Genomic DNA, 15,753 nt, shown 5'->3' with positions numbered 1-15,753 from the left:
TGTAGAGAGAGGGAGGCTTTTGGGAATGCAAACAAGGGAGCCCATATTCATGGAGCAGCCCCTCATGCCAGACGATTTATATCCATTATCTCACTTATTCCCATTCCAACCCGGGGAAGTGGGTTTTGCTCGCCTGATTTTACAGATGAGGAGATCAAGGCCAAGTGTGTGCTGGGGCGTCACACAACTAGGAGGAAGTAGAACTAAGATTTCATCCCAGAGCTGCCTCTTGCACTTTGCATTCCCAGTTCTGTGTATTCCCTTGGACAATTTCACCCATTCAATCTGTTCCTACCATCCACCCTGCTCACCCTCTCAAGTAGTATCTCCTTGGCCTGCTGGCCAGCCCAGTGGTTGGCTCCTTTAGACAGTGTGAATGCTTTTCTGGGGCTCAGTTCGGAGGCCTCACCCTGCCCCAGGGGGTGGGGGTGGGGTGGGGTGGGAGAATGCTTATTTGTGGTCCAGATCTCTGGATGCTGGAACCATCCTTCCATGCCTACTTAGGGGTGAGAGGTGGGTACAGCAGAGAGAGAGAACCAGAGGCAATATGGGAGAAGGATCAATCCTTTTGCTGTGTGGCTATCCTGGGATTCTAAAAGAAGCAGTAACAAGGGCCTGCTGGCTGCAGCCTGGGAGATGGGTCCTCCATGCAAACTCATTTATTTATAGCTTTACGAGTCACAAAACAGGGAGTCAGACACGGCCAAGAAAATGGTGTCCCTGAGGAAATGGTGCCCATTTCAGGAAATCAGGCCTTTACCCCTACCCACAACCCCACCACTTCCCCTGTGCAGTGAGAGATACCAATATGCTCCCCTTCTCCTCCCCATGAGTTTGAGGGTCTTATGGGGATCAATGAAATAATGATTCTTAAGTTCCTTGTTCCTTGGTGTAAGTTGATGCATAAACCAAACCAAAAGCAAACCCGTTGCTGTCGAGTCGATTGTGACTCAGAGCAAACACATAGGACAGAGTAGAACTGCCCCATAGGGTTTCCAAGGAGCGGCTGGTGGATTCGAACTGCAGACCTTTCCGTTAGCAGCCAAATGCTTAACCACAGTGCCACCAGGGCTCACCAGTTGATGCATAAATCCAAGGAAATGTGATGAACTTCATCCCTCGAAAGAATATGCACCCGGGGAAAAAAACTGCACGTTTGTGGTTTTTAAGAAAAAGTAGAAGCAGGTTAAAAAAAAAAAAAAAAAAGGAAACACTCTTGCTCTATCAGGGGATCCTCTGCCATTGTCTCTGGGCTCTCTCCTCCCTTTTGCACCATCGCTGTACTCCAGGCCTCTGCGTCACAGGGAGCTCGTGATGGATGGATGGATGGATGCGCCTTGTCGGGGTGTTTCACCACGATTTCCCTTGGGGCAGTCTGTCTGTTGGCAGAGCACAGGCTCCGAAAGATGGTATCTCTCGCAAACTCGACAGCTAACAGACAGCTCCTCTCTTTGTATATTTCCCCCAAGAAGAACTGTCTTCATCTGTTTTTTTATATGGCATATTTTATTATAATTCGGATGTGACTTGCAGGTTCGCAATCCTCCGCCCTGCACCAAAAACGAAGGAGAGGGAGTCAGAGGCTATGCCAGCCTGTGCCATCCAAGGCGTTTGCATTTTTAAATGACCTGGGATTTAATTACTCACTGTGCTCCCATGCTGCACTTTCCGACTCATCTCGCCACAACCAATTAATGAGCTCTGTGGTTCCAACAAGCCCGTGGAAGCTTTTCTTTCGGTGCGTTGGGTGGCAGGCGTGGGACACCTGTATCAAACGCTGTGGGTTTGCTCTTCACCCGAGGGGACAATGCCTTGTCTTGGAGAGAAGCCACTGCTCTCCGCTGACAATGTTTTTATTTGTTTTTTTTAAAGACTTTTATGTGCTTCCATCCTTGTTTATCTAAGAGGTTTTTTCTTATTTGGAAACCGATTTGCTTCGGTTTGCACAGAAGCTGTCTCTGGTGTGATGGATCGTGTTGGAAGTCACCCAAGGAGTATTTCTGTTCCCAATTAGAAGTGGAGGCAGCGCTGCTTACGGGGGCCCAGGGAGGTGGCTGGCTTGGGTGACAGCTGCTGCGGCTCTGGAGAGAGTAACGATCCGTGGGTTTATATCCATGTGTATAAAATCAGGCTAATTTAAAGATGAATTATGTGTATGTTGTGGACCATTTTTTAAAAACATGTTAAATGTTTGATGGCTTCTGTCAGGTTATGTGGTCCCCAAATTTGTGTGAGGTTCAAAATGAGTAGTATACTTAAAAAATTACTAAATCCTCTATCCAGATGAGAAGGATTAGAAAACAAATAGAATCAATGAAACCTCTGAAGGCTCAATAGGGAGCATGTCTAGGACTCCAACACTGGCCAAGAGCATAGACCTGTTACCTTCACCCGCCCCCTTCAGTCTGGGACCTCCTATAGTCAGGAGCCAGAAAATTCACCCTCTGCTGGTTTGTTAGTAGGGGTACTGGGGTTACCCTTTCACTCTGACCTTGAAAGCCTTACACATAGTACTTTGAAACCAGGGTTTGCCATTGGTCAGCTAGAATGCTGCCCTTGGAATGGTGCTTGGCATGGCATTAAGGTGGTAACATTAAGAACCATATTTAACTTCCTTCCATTTTTTGGGAAGCAAAATCATATTAGATGTTACTTTTAATGCCATAAACCCGTACTGTCCGATATGGGAGCCATGACCACGTGTGGCTACTGAGCCCTTGAGATGTGGCTAGTCTGAGTTGAGGTGCGCTGTAAGCGTAAAATACTAGATTTCGGGACTTAATGTGAACGTAAAAATCACGTTTTACGTTAGTAATTTTTCATATTGATTACATGTTGAAATAATATTTTAGACATGTTGAGTTAATACAGTATATTATTAAAATTAATCGCACTTATTTCTTTTTCCTTTTTTAAATGTGGCTACTAGAAAGTTTAAAATTACATATGTGGCTTGCGTTATATTTCTATTGGACAGTGCTGTTGTAACATTAAAATCAGAAGTATTCAAACTTTGATAATGATAACATCTAGCATTTATGGAGTACTAACAATGTCTCAGTCTCTTTACACATATGGTCTAATTTTAAATCTGAGTTTTGAATGGAAAGAAACAACAAAATCAATAAGCCTCATTCCCACCCTGTTTCTCACATTAGTTTTTTGTGGATCCTTTAGAGCTTCTTCATGAAGTGTATTACCTTGTTTAATTCTCCCGCCCACGCTATGAAGTAAATATTATGATCATTCCATTTCACATATAAGAAAACAGAGGTTGAGAGAGGTTAAGTAACTAGCCCATAGTCCTCCAACTGATAAATGGCAAAGGTAGACTTTGATTCCAGGGCCTTCTGAAAGCAGAACCCATATGAGCCAATAATATGTTTTGGAAATTAGCAAGAATGATGCAACTAAATTTCTTGGTGACCTTGGGAAATTCACTAGATCCTTCTGTGCTTCAGTTTCCTTTTCTGTAAATATAAGGGATAGGACTCGATGCAATTCCAGGTCCCTTCTGACTCTTTGCCTCTTGGTGAGCCCATTTCACTTTTCCATTTTGGTTCTATTTTTCCTCCTGATTCTCATACTGTGCCCCATCTGATAAAGTTTGTTAAAGAGGATCAAGAGTGTAGACTGAATTATGAGACAGCAGACTGGAGGAAGATTTAACAGGGGAGGAAGAGGGACAAGGAGAAGGAGGAGGAGGAGGAGGTTCATAGTAAATGGAAAATTCTGTATGGAGTTGATATGGTTGTGGAAAGGTGTCTTCGTTATCTAGTGCTGCTATAACAGAAATACCACAAGTGGATGGCTTTAACAAAGAGAAATTTATCCTCTCAGAGTTTAGGAGGATAGAAATCCAAATTCAGGGTGCCAGCTCTAGGGGAAGGCTCTCTCTCTGTGTCGGTTCTGGAGGAAGGTCCTCGTCATCAGTCTTCCCCCAGTCTAGGAGATTCTCAGTGTGGGAACCACGGGTCCAAAGGACACACCCTATTCCAGACATTGGTTTCCTGGTGGCATGAGGTCCTCATGTCTCTCTGCTTGCTTCTCTCTTTTATTATTTCAAAAGAGATTGACTTAAAACACAACTTAATCTTGTAGATTGAATCCTGCCTCATTAACATAACTGCCACTAATCCCACCTCATTAACATCATAGAGGTAGGTTTTATAACACATAGGAAAATCACATCAGATCACAAAATGGTGGACAATCACACAGTACTGGGAATCACGGCCTAGCCAAATTGACATACATTTTGGGGGGACACAATTCAATCCATTACATAAGAAAGCTGGACCATAAATAAAGAAGACAGAAGAAGAATTGACGCCTTTGAATTGTGGTACTGGTGAAGAATATTGAATATACCATGGACTGCCAAAAGAATCAATAAATCTGTCTTGGAAGAAGTACGACCAGAATGCTCCTTAGAAGCAAGGATGGTGAGACTACATCTCACATATTTTGGACATGTTATGAGGAGGGATCCGGACATCATGGAGAAGGACATCATGCTTGGTCAGTGAAAAAGAGGAAGCCGCTCAAGGAGATAGATTGACCCAGTGGCTGCAACAATGGGCTCAGGCATAACAATGATTGTGAGGATGGTGCAGGACCAGGCAGTGTCTCGTTCTATTGTACACAGGGTCACTATGAGTCGGAACCAACTAGATGGCATCTAACAACAACAACAACAATTCAATCCATGACAAAATGTGAACATCACATGGGGGTGTTCATATAGGGCAGAGCCCAGAACTGCAACACACAGCTGCCCATAGCCTCAGCCAAAACCTGCCTGTATATAAATATGAAATATAAAGACTATGAAGAGAGTCTAGGAATGCAAAGAACGTGCATGAAGGTTTGGAAAAAGACTTCTAAAGGAAGGACTCAAGAGAGGCAGGGTGGAGTTGGTACAGCCTAGAAATCAGGTGAATGGGTTGTGGAGGCAGACTGGTTTCAAGGCCTGCCTTTGCCGCTTCCCAGCTCTGTGATACTATATAAGTTCTAAACCTCCCTAAGCTGCGGAGTCCTTATCTGTAAAATGGAATAACAACTGTGCTCACCTCTTGGGTGGCTGTGGGGATTAAGTGAGATATAGTAATAAGAGCTGCCGCATTCTGAGTGCTTACTCTGAGCTCAGCGCTCAGCATGTACACAAACATACCAATGCACAATTGGGGCTCAGCAAGGCCTGCCATCCACTACTAAGAATATAATGAGTTGGGCCTATTGTTAAGATCGTAACAGTGTCTTGAAAAGATCATTGGCTGCACTTTTGTCCTGCTCTGTTATTAGCTAGCTGCATGGCTTTTGATGAAGTTACTTAACTTCTCTATACCTTGAGTGACTCATTCATAAAATTAGATTATTAAATTAGATCATCTGTAAGGCCCTTTTCAGCCCTAAAATGCTGCGTGATTCTGGAAATAGGATTTATTTCGTGTTGAGAAGAGATACTAAAATATGAACTTCCACTATATGTCTGATTATTATAAGGGATGGAGACCAGCTGTTCTCTTCTGACTGAGGACAGGACAGGAGGCAGCATGATCTAATTGTTTTAGATTAGACATTTGAAAGACTTCTCAGACTTGTGAGAACGAGGGATATGTCATCAGAGCAGGCTGTGGCACTGCACACTCGGAACTCAGTAAAGCAGACAGTTGACTCTTTTTTTGACACTCAACTGAAGTATAACTTCATCACCCAGGCCTCCCCTGACCCCTGAATCTAAAGTAGACCCTCACTGTCTTATTCTTTCACTTTTCACTCTATTGTTTTCCTCCATATTACTTCTGGACAATTTGTAATTATATGTATTTTTTGTTTAGTGTTTAAATAAACTGCAAACTGTCTAAAGGCAGGGACCATCTTTATTAGGTTCGCCTCCTGTGGACCTAGTCCTAGCAGAATGGTAACCACATAGCAGGTGCTCAATAAATACTTGTTGAGTAGGTAGATAGATGTGTTTTGGAGCTGGTAATGCTTCTTCATGGAGGTGGATCCTCTGCTCTCAAGTTTCCTTTCTTGATAAGAAGAATCCCAAACGCCTTGTCTCTCAAGGGACTTTAGAGGCTGTTTCTCCTTCCTACTTTCTTTTCCTGGAGGCTGGTCACCTGTGTGTGTGTGCATTTGTTTAGTTTTAATGTGATGCCTGAGTGCCCCTTTCTAATGGACTGGCCAGCCTGGATCCGTTTTTGGTGGAGGATACTCAAGGTGTAGGTACAGTTCCATTTGAGCCTGAATAAAGCCCAGTGGAGCCAATAGGCACAGTGCTAATTCTTTTCCATTTGCTTTTCTAGACCTACTGTCCATCCTTCTTTATGCTGCTCCATGTCCTAGGAAGCTGGCCTCAGTGGGCGGTATCAGTGAGGCTCCCTTACCCCCTGGCTTCCAGTCAAGGTTGGCCAATGGAGGGTACCAGCAGGAAAACAGAGGATGGGTGCAGAGAGAACTTGGGCTATGAGTTCCCTTAATTCCCTTGCTGCTGGGTCACAAGTTGGCCATAGCTCTGTCTGGGTTCTCTACTATGGTGCTCTTACCAGGTTCTTGGAAACACCCTCCCTCTTGTCCTTTCAGGAATAGGAGTGGCAATGGCTCCCCACCATTACTTCTCTGGGGTGCTTCACCATTCTGTGCTGGTTCCCTTAATTCTGCTCAAGCCTCCATAAATAGTCCCCACACTAAACTCTCTTCAATTCCCCTATACCAGTGGGCTACTTGTTTTTCCGGGCACCAGCTCAACTCCTCAAAAAAATGAAACAAAACAAAAAAAAAAACTCACGGCCATCCAGTCGATTCTGACTCATAGCGACTCTATAGGACACAGTAGAACTGTCTCATAGGGTTTCTAAGGCCATAATCTTTATGGAAGCAGACTGCCACATCCTTCTCCCAAGGAGCAGCAGGTGAGTTGGAACCACTGACCTGTTGGATAGCAGCTGAATGCTTTAACCGCTGCGCCACAAGGGCTCCTTTTCACGACAACACTACATCCTATCCTTGGACCTATTTTACCTGATACAGTAGTAGGGACCATACATTTAATTGCCAGTGGGAAGAGAGAAAAGAGGGGTATGAAGTACAGGTTCAGCGAGAAGTCGGAGGAATGTTTCATAGTAAATCAAAATACAATCACCTCCCATAAAGATTACAGCCTAGAAAACCCTACGGGGCAGTTCCAGTCTGTCCTATCAGGTCACTATGAATCAAAATCAACTAGATGGCACACAACCACAATAACAACAATATGTGAGCTGTTTTGTTTTTTTTTTTAATTTTAAAAATTTTATTGTGGTGAAATACATGTAGCAAAACATTTCAGCTATTTTTACATGTACATGTCAGTGACAGTAACTTCATTCAACAATTGTACAGCGATCACCACTATCTGTTTCCAAATTTTTCATCACCCTTAAAAAAAACTCTATAGCACTTAAGCAATACTCCCTCATTTTTCCCTTCTACCCACCCCAGGTAACCACTAATATACTTTGGTCTCTATGCATTGGCCTATTCTAGATATTTCGTATAAGTGGGATGATACAATATTTGTCCTTTTATGTTTGACTTACTTCATTCAACCTAATGTTTTTTTAAGGCTCATCCGTGTCATAGCAGGTATCAGGACTTCATTTCTCTTTATTGTTGTTGTTAGGTGCTATTGAGTTGGTTCCAACTTATAGAAACCCTATGTACAACATAATGAAACACTGCTCAGTCCTGCACCATCCTCACAATCGTTGTCATGTTTGACCCCATTGTCGCAGCTACTGTGTCAGTCCATCTCGTTGAGGGCCTTCCTCTTTTTCACTGACCCTTTACCTTACCAAGCATGACGTCCTTCTCCAGGGACTGGTCCCTGCTGGTAACATGTCCAAAGTATGTGAGACAAAGTCTCACCATCCTTGCTTCTAAGGAGCATTCTGGCTGTACTTCTTCCAAGACAAATGTTTTCCTCTGGCAGTCCATGGTATATTCAATATTCTTTGCCAACACCATAATTCAAATGCATCAGTTCTTCTTCGGTCTTCCTTATTCATTGTCCAGCTTTCTAATTCATATGAGGTGATTGAAAATACCATGGTTTGAGTCAGGCACACCTTAGTCCTCAAGGTGATATCTTTGTTTTTTAACAGTATAAAAAGGTCTTTTGTAGCAGATTTACCCACTGCAATACATCATTTGATTTCTTGACTGCTACTTCCATGGGCATTGATTGTGGATCCAAGTAAATTGAAATCCTTGACAATTTCAATCTTTTCTCCATTTATTATGGTGCTTCTTATTGGTGCAGTTGTGAGGATTTTTATTTTCTTTATGTTGAGGTGCAATCCATTCTGAAGGCTGTGGTCTTTAATCTTCATCAATAAATGCTTCAAGTCCTCTTTGCTTTCAGCAAGCAAGTTTGTGTCTTATGCGTATCACAGATTGTTAATGAGTCTTCCTCCAATCCTAATGCCACGTTCTTCTTCATATAGTCCAGTTTCTCAGATTATTTGCTCAGCATACAGCTTGAATAAGTATGGTGAAATGATACAGTGCTGAAGCATCCCTTTCCTGATTTTAAACCACACAATATCCCTTTGTTCTCTTCGAACAACTGCCTCTTGGCCTATGTACAGGTTCTTCGTGAGCACAATTAAGTGTTCTGGAATTCTCATTCTTTACAATGTTATCCACAATTTGTTATGATCCACACAGTCGAATGCCTTTGCATAGTCAATAAAACACAGGTAAACGTCTTTCTCTTTGGAGCCCTGCTGGTGCAATGGTTAAGAGTTGGGCTGTTAACCAAAAGGTCAGCAGTTTGAATCCACCAGCTGCTCCTTAGAAATCCTACAGGGCAATTCTCCTCTGTCCCATAGGGTTGCTATGAGTCGGAAGCAACTCGACGGCACATAACAACAATAACAAAAAACATCTTTCTGGTATTCTCTGCTTTCAGCCAAGATCGACCTGACATCAGCAATGATATTCCTCATTCCATGTTCTCTTCTAGACCCTGGCTTGAATTTCTGGTGCTTCCCTGTTAATGTACTACTGCAATCATTTTTGAATTATCTTCAGCAAAATTTTACTTGTATGTAATATTAATGATATTGTTTGATAATTTCTGTAATCCATTGGATCACCTTTCTTTGGAATGGGCACAAATATGGATCTCTTCCAGTTGCGTGGCCATGGAGCTGTCTTCCAAATTTCTTGGCATAGATGAGTGAGCCCTTCCAGAGTTGCATCAGTTTGTTGAAACATTTCAACTGCTATTCTGTCAATTCCTGGAGCCTTGTTTTTCACCAATGCTTTCAGTGCAGCTTAGACTTCTTCCTTAAGTATCCTTGGCTCTTGATCATATGCTGCCTCCTGAAATGGCTGAATGTCAACCAATTCTTTTTGGTACAATGACTGTATGTATTCTTTCCATCTGCTTTTGGTGTTTCCTGCATTGTTCAGTATTTTGCCCATAGAATCCTTTAAAATTGCAACTTGAGCCTTGAATTTTTTCTTCAGTTCTTTCAGCTTGAGAAACGCCAAGTGTGTGTCAAATCTATACCTGAGATGGTCTCCAAATTCAGGTCGGATATACTCAAGGTCGTATTTTGGCTCTCGTGGACTTGTTTTTCTTCAGCTTCAACTTGAACTTGCATATGAACAATTGATGATCTGTTCCACAGTCAGCCCCTGGCCTTATTCTGACAAATGATACTGAGCTTTTCCATCGTCTCTTTCCATAAATGTAGTCGATTTGATTCCTGTGTATTCCATCTCTTTATGGCTGAGTAATATTCCATTGTATGTATGTACCACATTTTGTTTATCCATTCATCTGTTGATAGACCACTTATATGTACGCAAAAGCTGGATAATGAATAGGGAAGGCTGAAGAAGAATTGATGCCTTTGAATTATAGTGTTGGCAAAGAATCTTCAATGGACTGCCAGAAGAATGAACCAGTCTGTCATGGCAGAAGTAGAGCCAGAGTGCTCCTTGAAAGTGAGAATGGCGAGATTTTGTCTCATGTACTTTGGACATGTTATCAGGAGGGACTAATCCCTGGAGAAGGACATCATGCTTGGTAAAATAGAGAGTCAGTGAAAAAGAGGAAGACCCTCAATGAGATGGATTGACACAGTGGCTGCAACAATAGGCTCAAACATAACAGCGATTGTGAGGATGCAGCAGGACCAGGCAGTGTTTCGTTCTGTTGTATATAGGGTTGCTAAGAGTTGGAACCAACTCGACGGCACCTAACAACATTGATGGACACTTGTGTGTTTCCAACTTTTGACTATTGTGAATAGTCTGAACTTTTTGTTTTTAATTAAAAAATAAACAAACAAAAATCAATCACCTTTGGGTTAGAAGATTATGGGGACCCTTTGAAGAGAAGGGATTTAGCTTCTTTCTTTGGTTTCTCTCATGGACAGAGCTGACTGTGCTGCCACTGCTCAGCTGGCTATGACCTCAAGCCCCATGTGGCCGATGAAACTCCTGATGTCTTCAGAAAGAATCCCCTGGAGCGTGCAAGCACTGCAGCTCCCGCTCTGCTGATCTGGGGCCTGCTAGGCATTTGCGCCTGCTCCTTCTCTACCTTTGGCTTTAGAAGCCTCTGCTTCCCCCGTGAATTGATTAGAACATCCTCTCTGAGGCAGAAATAGCTTTTTATGGAGCAAACTGGGCTGGGAAGCCAGCATAGCTAAGGGGAGGTAATGGAGTTGTGACACAGAGTTGGGAGACAGGGAGAGAATAATAACAGTTGAGGACAACATTGGTATAATGCTTTAGAGTTTTCAAAATGCTTTAACATAAATGAACACAGTGGGTCAGGCATTGTTATCCTCACTGTATAGATGCAGAAATGGGCTCTGGGCTCCTAGAGTGCCTTGTCCAATGTCACATGGCCCTGAGGGTGGCAGAGCAGGACCGAGACCAGGCTGTCTGACCCCATGGTCGCTGGCGCCCCTTCTGCTCTGCCTCTGCTGTCTCTGAGGCTGCGGGCAGGGCTGGAATCTGCCTCTGAGCTTATGAATTGGAGACGGAAAAACTGGATCCAACTCCAGTGTTCCTATTCCACCAGGAGGAGAGAAACAGGCCGCCTGATTCCTACACAGGAGCACTGGTCCCTGAATGCCCTCAAGGACCACCCTTCCCACCCCTCCCACTTCTAGTGGCCTGACCCCACCTTTCTGTCCTTGCTTTCAGAAGTGGAGCTGCCCCTGAAGAAGGATGGGTTCACCTCAGAAAGCACCACCCTGGAAGCCTTGCTCCGCGGTGAGGGGGTGGAGAAGAAGGTGGATGCCAGAGAGGAGGAAAGCAACCAGGGAATACAGGTATTTCTGGCCCTCTCAGGGACACACCAGAGCATTGCCGCCGTGTATTTCCAGAACACCAGCATAGGCTCTGGACCTTCCTCTCAAACTGCCTGGTGGCATTGCTGCCTGAGAGGTCACAAATTCATTTAAATTTAACATGTCCCCAGAAGAACTCATCTTTCCTCTTAAGTCAGTTCCTATCCCTCGATTTTCCCTATTTATCCATTCCAAAGGTATGTATTGAGCCTGCTGTATGCCAGCACCGTGCTGGGTTCTGTAGAGACAATGGTACACAAACAGACTGGTCTGTCGTCCAGGCTCAGAGCCTTGATGTTGTCTGCCCCAGCCAGTCCCCTCCTCCCCTCAGACCCCACCCTCAGCTCTAGTTCCTCAGACTTTAGTTTTTTCACAGCACCATCCATTTATCCTTCAAGGCTAGCTTAGGCGTCACCCTCCATGCATGGTTGATCACTTCTGTCCCCATGTGTGCCACCCTCTGTTCACAGCACTATTGGAGCTCTTACTACACTGGACTATACTAATGTGCTACGACTATTCTTATTTTTTGTTTATCTTGAACCACCATTGTCTACCACAGAGCATTGTCTAATATTAAATAATACCACATATATTTTAATGTTAGTAGTACTGTAAAATAGAGGGAGTAGTAGTATCAGAACCTGCCTAAATCCAGGGTGGATAATCTGAATCAAGATGGGCCCAAGGCTGATCTCTGTGAAGTGGAGATCAGACATACCTCCACTCTCTACTCCCACGGCACTCTCTACTTCTCTTCTGGGTTCAATAATCTGTTGCAATGGCCACACGGAACTTACAGAGTATACTTACTGTTAAGTGATTTATTAAGGAAGTAATGGTACAACTCGGGAGCAGGAAACATACAGGCAAATTCTCCCTTATTCAGTGCAGGACAGCTCTCTCAGCTCTCTTGACTGTGCAGGCCTCCTCTCAGCTCTCTGAAGACAGGTGTCCTCTTGGCCCCCTGAGGACAGGCTCCTCTTGCTCCCCTGAGCACAGGCTTTTTGGCCCTGCCGTCTGTGGCAGCTAGCTCTGCCACTGGGCCCCTTCTGGACCTGTCGCTGTCTTCAGTGTTACCGCCCTTGACCCCTGTTACAGCTCTTTTAGGAGGTTCCTTGCCTCCACTCTCTCTCTGCTTCTTCTCTCTTCTTTCCACTTCTTCCTGCTGCTTTCTGTCTCCAAAAGCCTCTGTGGGGCTGGCTGCTTAAACACACAAACTCCTTGTCAATTTTAACGCCTGGCCCTGCCTACCATAGCCATGAACTGACCAATCCCCTCTCAGTAGGCCACAGATACTTCATTTGCATAGTAGGCTACACCTCACCTCATTTACATAGTCTATTGACCAATCCCTGCAAAGTGCATCCCAATCATAGGACAGGCTGCAGGACTGGGCCAGGCAGAAAGTATCAAACCATCCTTGTTTACAGTTTGCCCAGGAAATGTCAATCAACTTGGACAAAAGTAACAAACCCTCTGGGGCAGAAAACTAGGGCAAAGGTAACTCCTCAGAGTTTAGGGAGAAAATCTCTCAAGCTGTTTTTCCAAAGAACCAAGGCAAAAAGCCAACAAAGGAACTTATTTTGCCACAAGTACTTAATATTATTTAATATTAAAATAATTATTTAACATAATAAACATATAAGAAAACAATATTTAATATTACAATTAAATATTATTACTACTAAATAATATTAACATTAACTTGAATAATATGTATTAGTACAGTCTTATTAATATTAATAAATTTTTGGTTTACTTAATAAGCACTGCCAGCCTCTGAGTTCCATTAAGTCAGGGAGCATGCTGTCACGTGCACCATTGTATTCTTGGGGCCTCGCATGTTTACCCAGCACAGAGTCAGCTATCGGTAAGGGGGCAGAATAAATCAATGAATCTGGTCCCTCCTCTGCTATTAGTGTGTCAAGATGAATTGTCAAGTGTTTTCCACTTAGTTGCCATAACACGGCTTATATTTGTTCTCTCCTCTGCTTTCTGTGAGCTACAGTCCTAGTCGAGATCTTCATTAACTGTAACCTCTGTTTGTCTAACAAACCCAGGAGTCATCTTGGACTACCCCCTCTCCTTCCCTTGTACCCAACATCTGATGCATCAGGAATCCTGTTGACTTAACCTTCGAAGTAAATCCAGAACGTAACTCCTTCTCCGCACATCCGCTTGCTACTGCCCTGGTCCAAGGCACTCTCATCTCTTGTCTGAACTGTTGCTTTCACCAACTAAATGGTGTCCCTGCTCATGTGTGAGAGTGAACTTTCTGTCATTCCTGTGCTCAATCCTAGCAGTGGCTCTGGTTCCCTCAGGGTAAAAGTCACAGGCCCCCTTCCTCTCTCTTACTCAGTTTCTCCCTGCTTTCCTTCTCACTCTGCTCCAGACATACCAGCCTCCTTTCTCTGTTCCTAGAACACTTTGGGCACTCTCCTTCCTTAGTGCTTTTGCTCTGAATGTTTCCTCTGCCTGGAAAGTCCCTTTCCCAGATACCTGCATGGCTCTCTCATTTTCTTCAGGGTTTTGCTCCCATCTCTCTTTCTCTATGAAGTGTACCCTGACCACTATATTTAATACCACAGTATGCTCCCTACCCACCCCACAGCACTCCTGATTCCCTTACTGCTTCTTTTTTCCCCATAGTCCCATCACCATCTAACATATTTTGTAATATACTTATTATGTTATTATTTTCTTCCACTAGACTGTAAGCTCCTCAAGGGTAAGAGTCTCTTTTGCATACTAATATGCCTGGCACACGTAGTAAACCAGTTACTATTGAGTAGATTCTGACTCATGGCAACCCCATGTGTGTCAGAGGAGAACTTTGCTCAACGGAGTATTCATTGACTGATTTTTCAAAAGTTGATTACTAGGCCCTTCTTTCGAGGTGCCCTTGGGTGGACTCAGACCTTCAGCCTTTCATTTAGCAGCGAGTACGTTAATCAGCTTGCACTACCTAGGAAATCCATAGTAGATGCACAATAAATAGTTGTTGAATGCATGCATGAATGAACAGATTCCAACAAGTTGCCCTGTGTTCAGTCCTTCCTTCCCTGTTCCAACATGTCCTACTTTGCTAGCAGACATTTTGTCTTGTGCCACGCCCTTGCTGAAAAACTGAGCAACTTTTGTTTCCTACTAAATGAATTAAAACATGATGACCTTGGCCTTCCTGGGCTGCCTCTGTTTGCTCCCAGGCTTGTTTTCAGGCTTATTTTCCACCATCCTTGACTCCCTCTGTTCTTCTGCCCAACTAGGCTGAACACACAGCCTTCTTCCCTTCTGCCTTTGGTCATGCTGGGCACTTTATCTGGCGTGCCTTTTCTTCTTCTCCACATATACAAATTCCACCCATCCTTTAGGCTCAGTCCCAATGCCACCTTCCCCATGAAGCCTTTCTCGGTCTCCTCCCAGCTAAACTTGTCTCACCTCTGGCACTCTGGTACTTTTCTTCCTTGGAGTTCTTCCTCCTCCATTTTTGGACTCAAGGTCATTGACGTCAAGATCTGTGACCTCTGTATTACCTGCCCAGATATCTGTATTTTTTTGCTTAGTTAGTATAATTTAAAAGAATCAGTGAATAATAGTTCAGAACCACTGTCAAGAAGTCTTTATGCTCTAGTGACAGGCCACCCTTTCCCTTCAAAGCTGGTGGTGGGTCCAGTTCTTTTCATGCATCATTGGGCCAGTTTATGAGTCATCGTTGTTATCCTCATCATCGTCATCACCATTATCCCCAATGTAAACAGAATGTCTACTATGTTCAGAGCCTGGGGCTACTATCTACAGTGCCAGAAGGTCAAACTAGAACCATAAACAAAAGAGTTCATACATTTTTATTGGCTCTACTTACTAAAATAAAGTATATATGCAGTAAATGGACTGTGTTTGTTTATTCATTCATTCATTCCTTCAACCAAAGTTTATTTTTTTATTGTGGTGAAAATATACACAGCCAAATATACACCATTTCAACAATTTCTACACGTACAATTCAGTGACGTTGGTTATGTTCTTCAAGTTGTGCTACCATTCTTGCTATCCTTTTCCAAATTATTCTACAACCATTATCTTAAACTCATGGCCCCCTAAGCTTCTCATCCAACCTTTCGAGTTGCTGTTTTCAATTCAATCTCATATAGGTAATTCTTTAAAAGAGCACAATGCTCAAAGCAGATGTACTTTACTAATTAAGAAAAACTATATTTTGGTTCAAGGAGCCCTGGTTGTGCAATGGTTAAACACTTGGCTGCTAACCAAAAGGTTGGTGGTTCAAACCTACCCAGCAGCTCTGCAGGAGAAAAAACCTGGTGATCTGCTCTCATAAAGGTTACAGCCGGGAAAACTTTATGGGGCAATTCTACTCTGTCAGATGGGGTCACTA

The 15,753-nt window shown here is 43.5% G+C and overlaps 1 protein-coding gene across 1 annotated transcript in view; it reads left to right on the top strand.

The window, feature by feature from the left end:
* The window catches only part of DPF3 (double PHD fingers 3), a 137,017-nt gene that overhangs the window by 59,576 nt on the left and 61,688 nt on the right, over positions 1-15,753 (top strand). The window contains exon 5 of the mRNA XM_023726118.1: positions 11,212-11,339. Coding sequence (XP_023581886.1) covers positions 11,212-11,339 — 128 coding nt within the window. The remainder of the gene's footprint in view (positions 1-11,211; positions 11,340-15,753) is intronic.

Source organism: Trichechus manatus, unplaced genomic scaffold (assembly GCF_000243295.1).
Source record: "Trichechus manatus latirostris isolate Lorelei unplaced genomic scaffold, TriManLat1.0 scaffold00010, whole genome shotgun sequence".
NCBI lineage: Eukaryota > Metazoa > Chordata > Mammalia > Sirenia > Trichechidae > Trichechus > Trichechus manatus.
The sequence above is the reverse complement of the archived record's forward strand: the minus strand, read 5'-3'. Positions and strand labels throughout refer to the sequence as shown.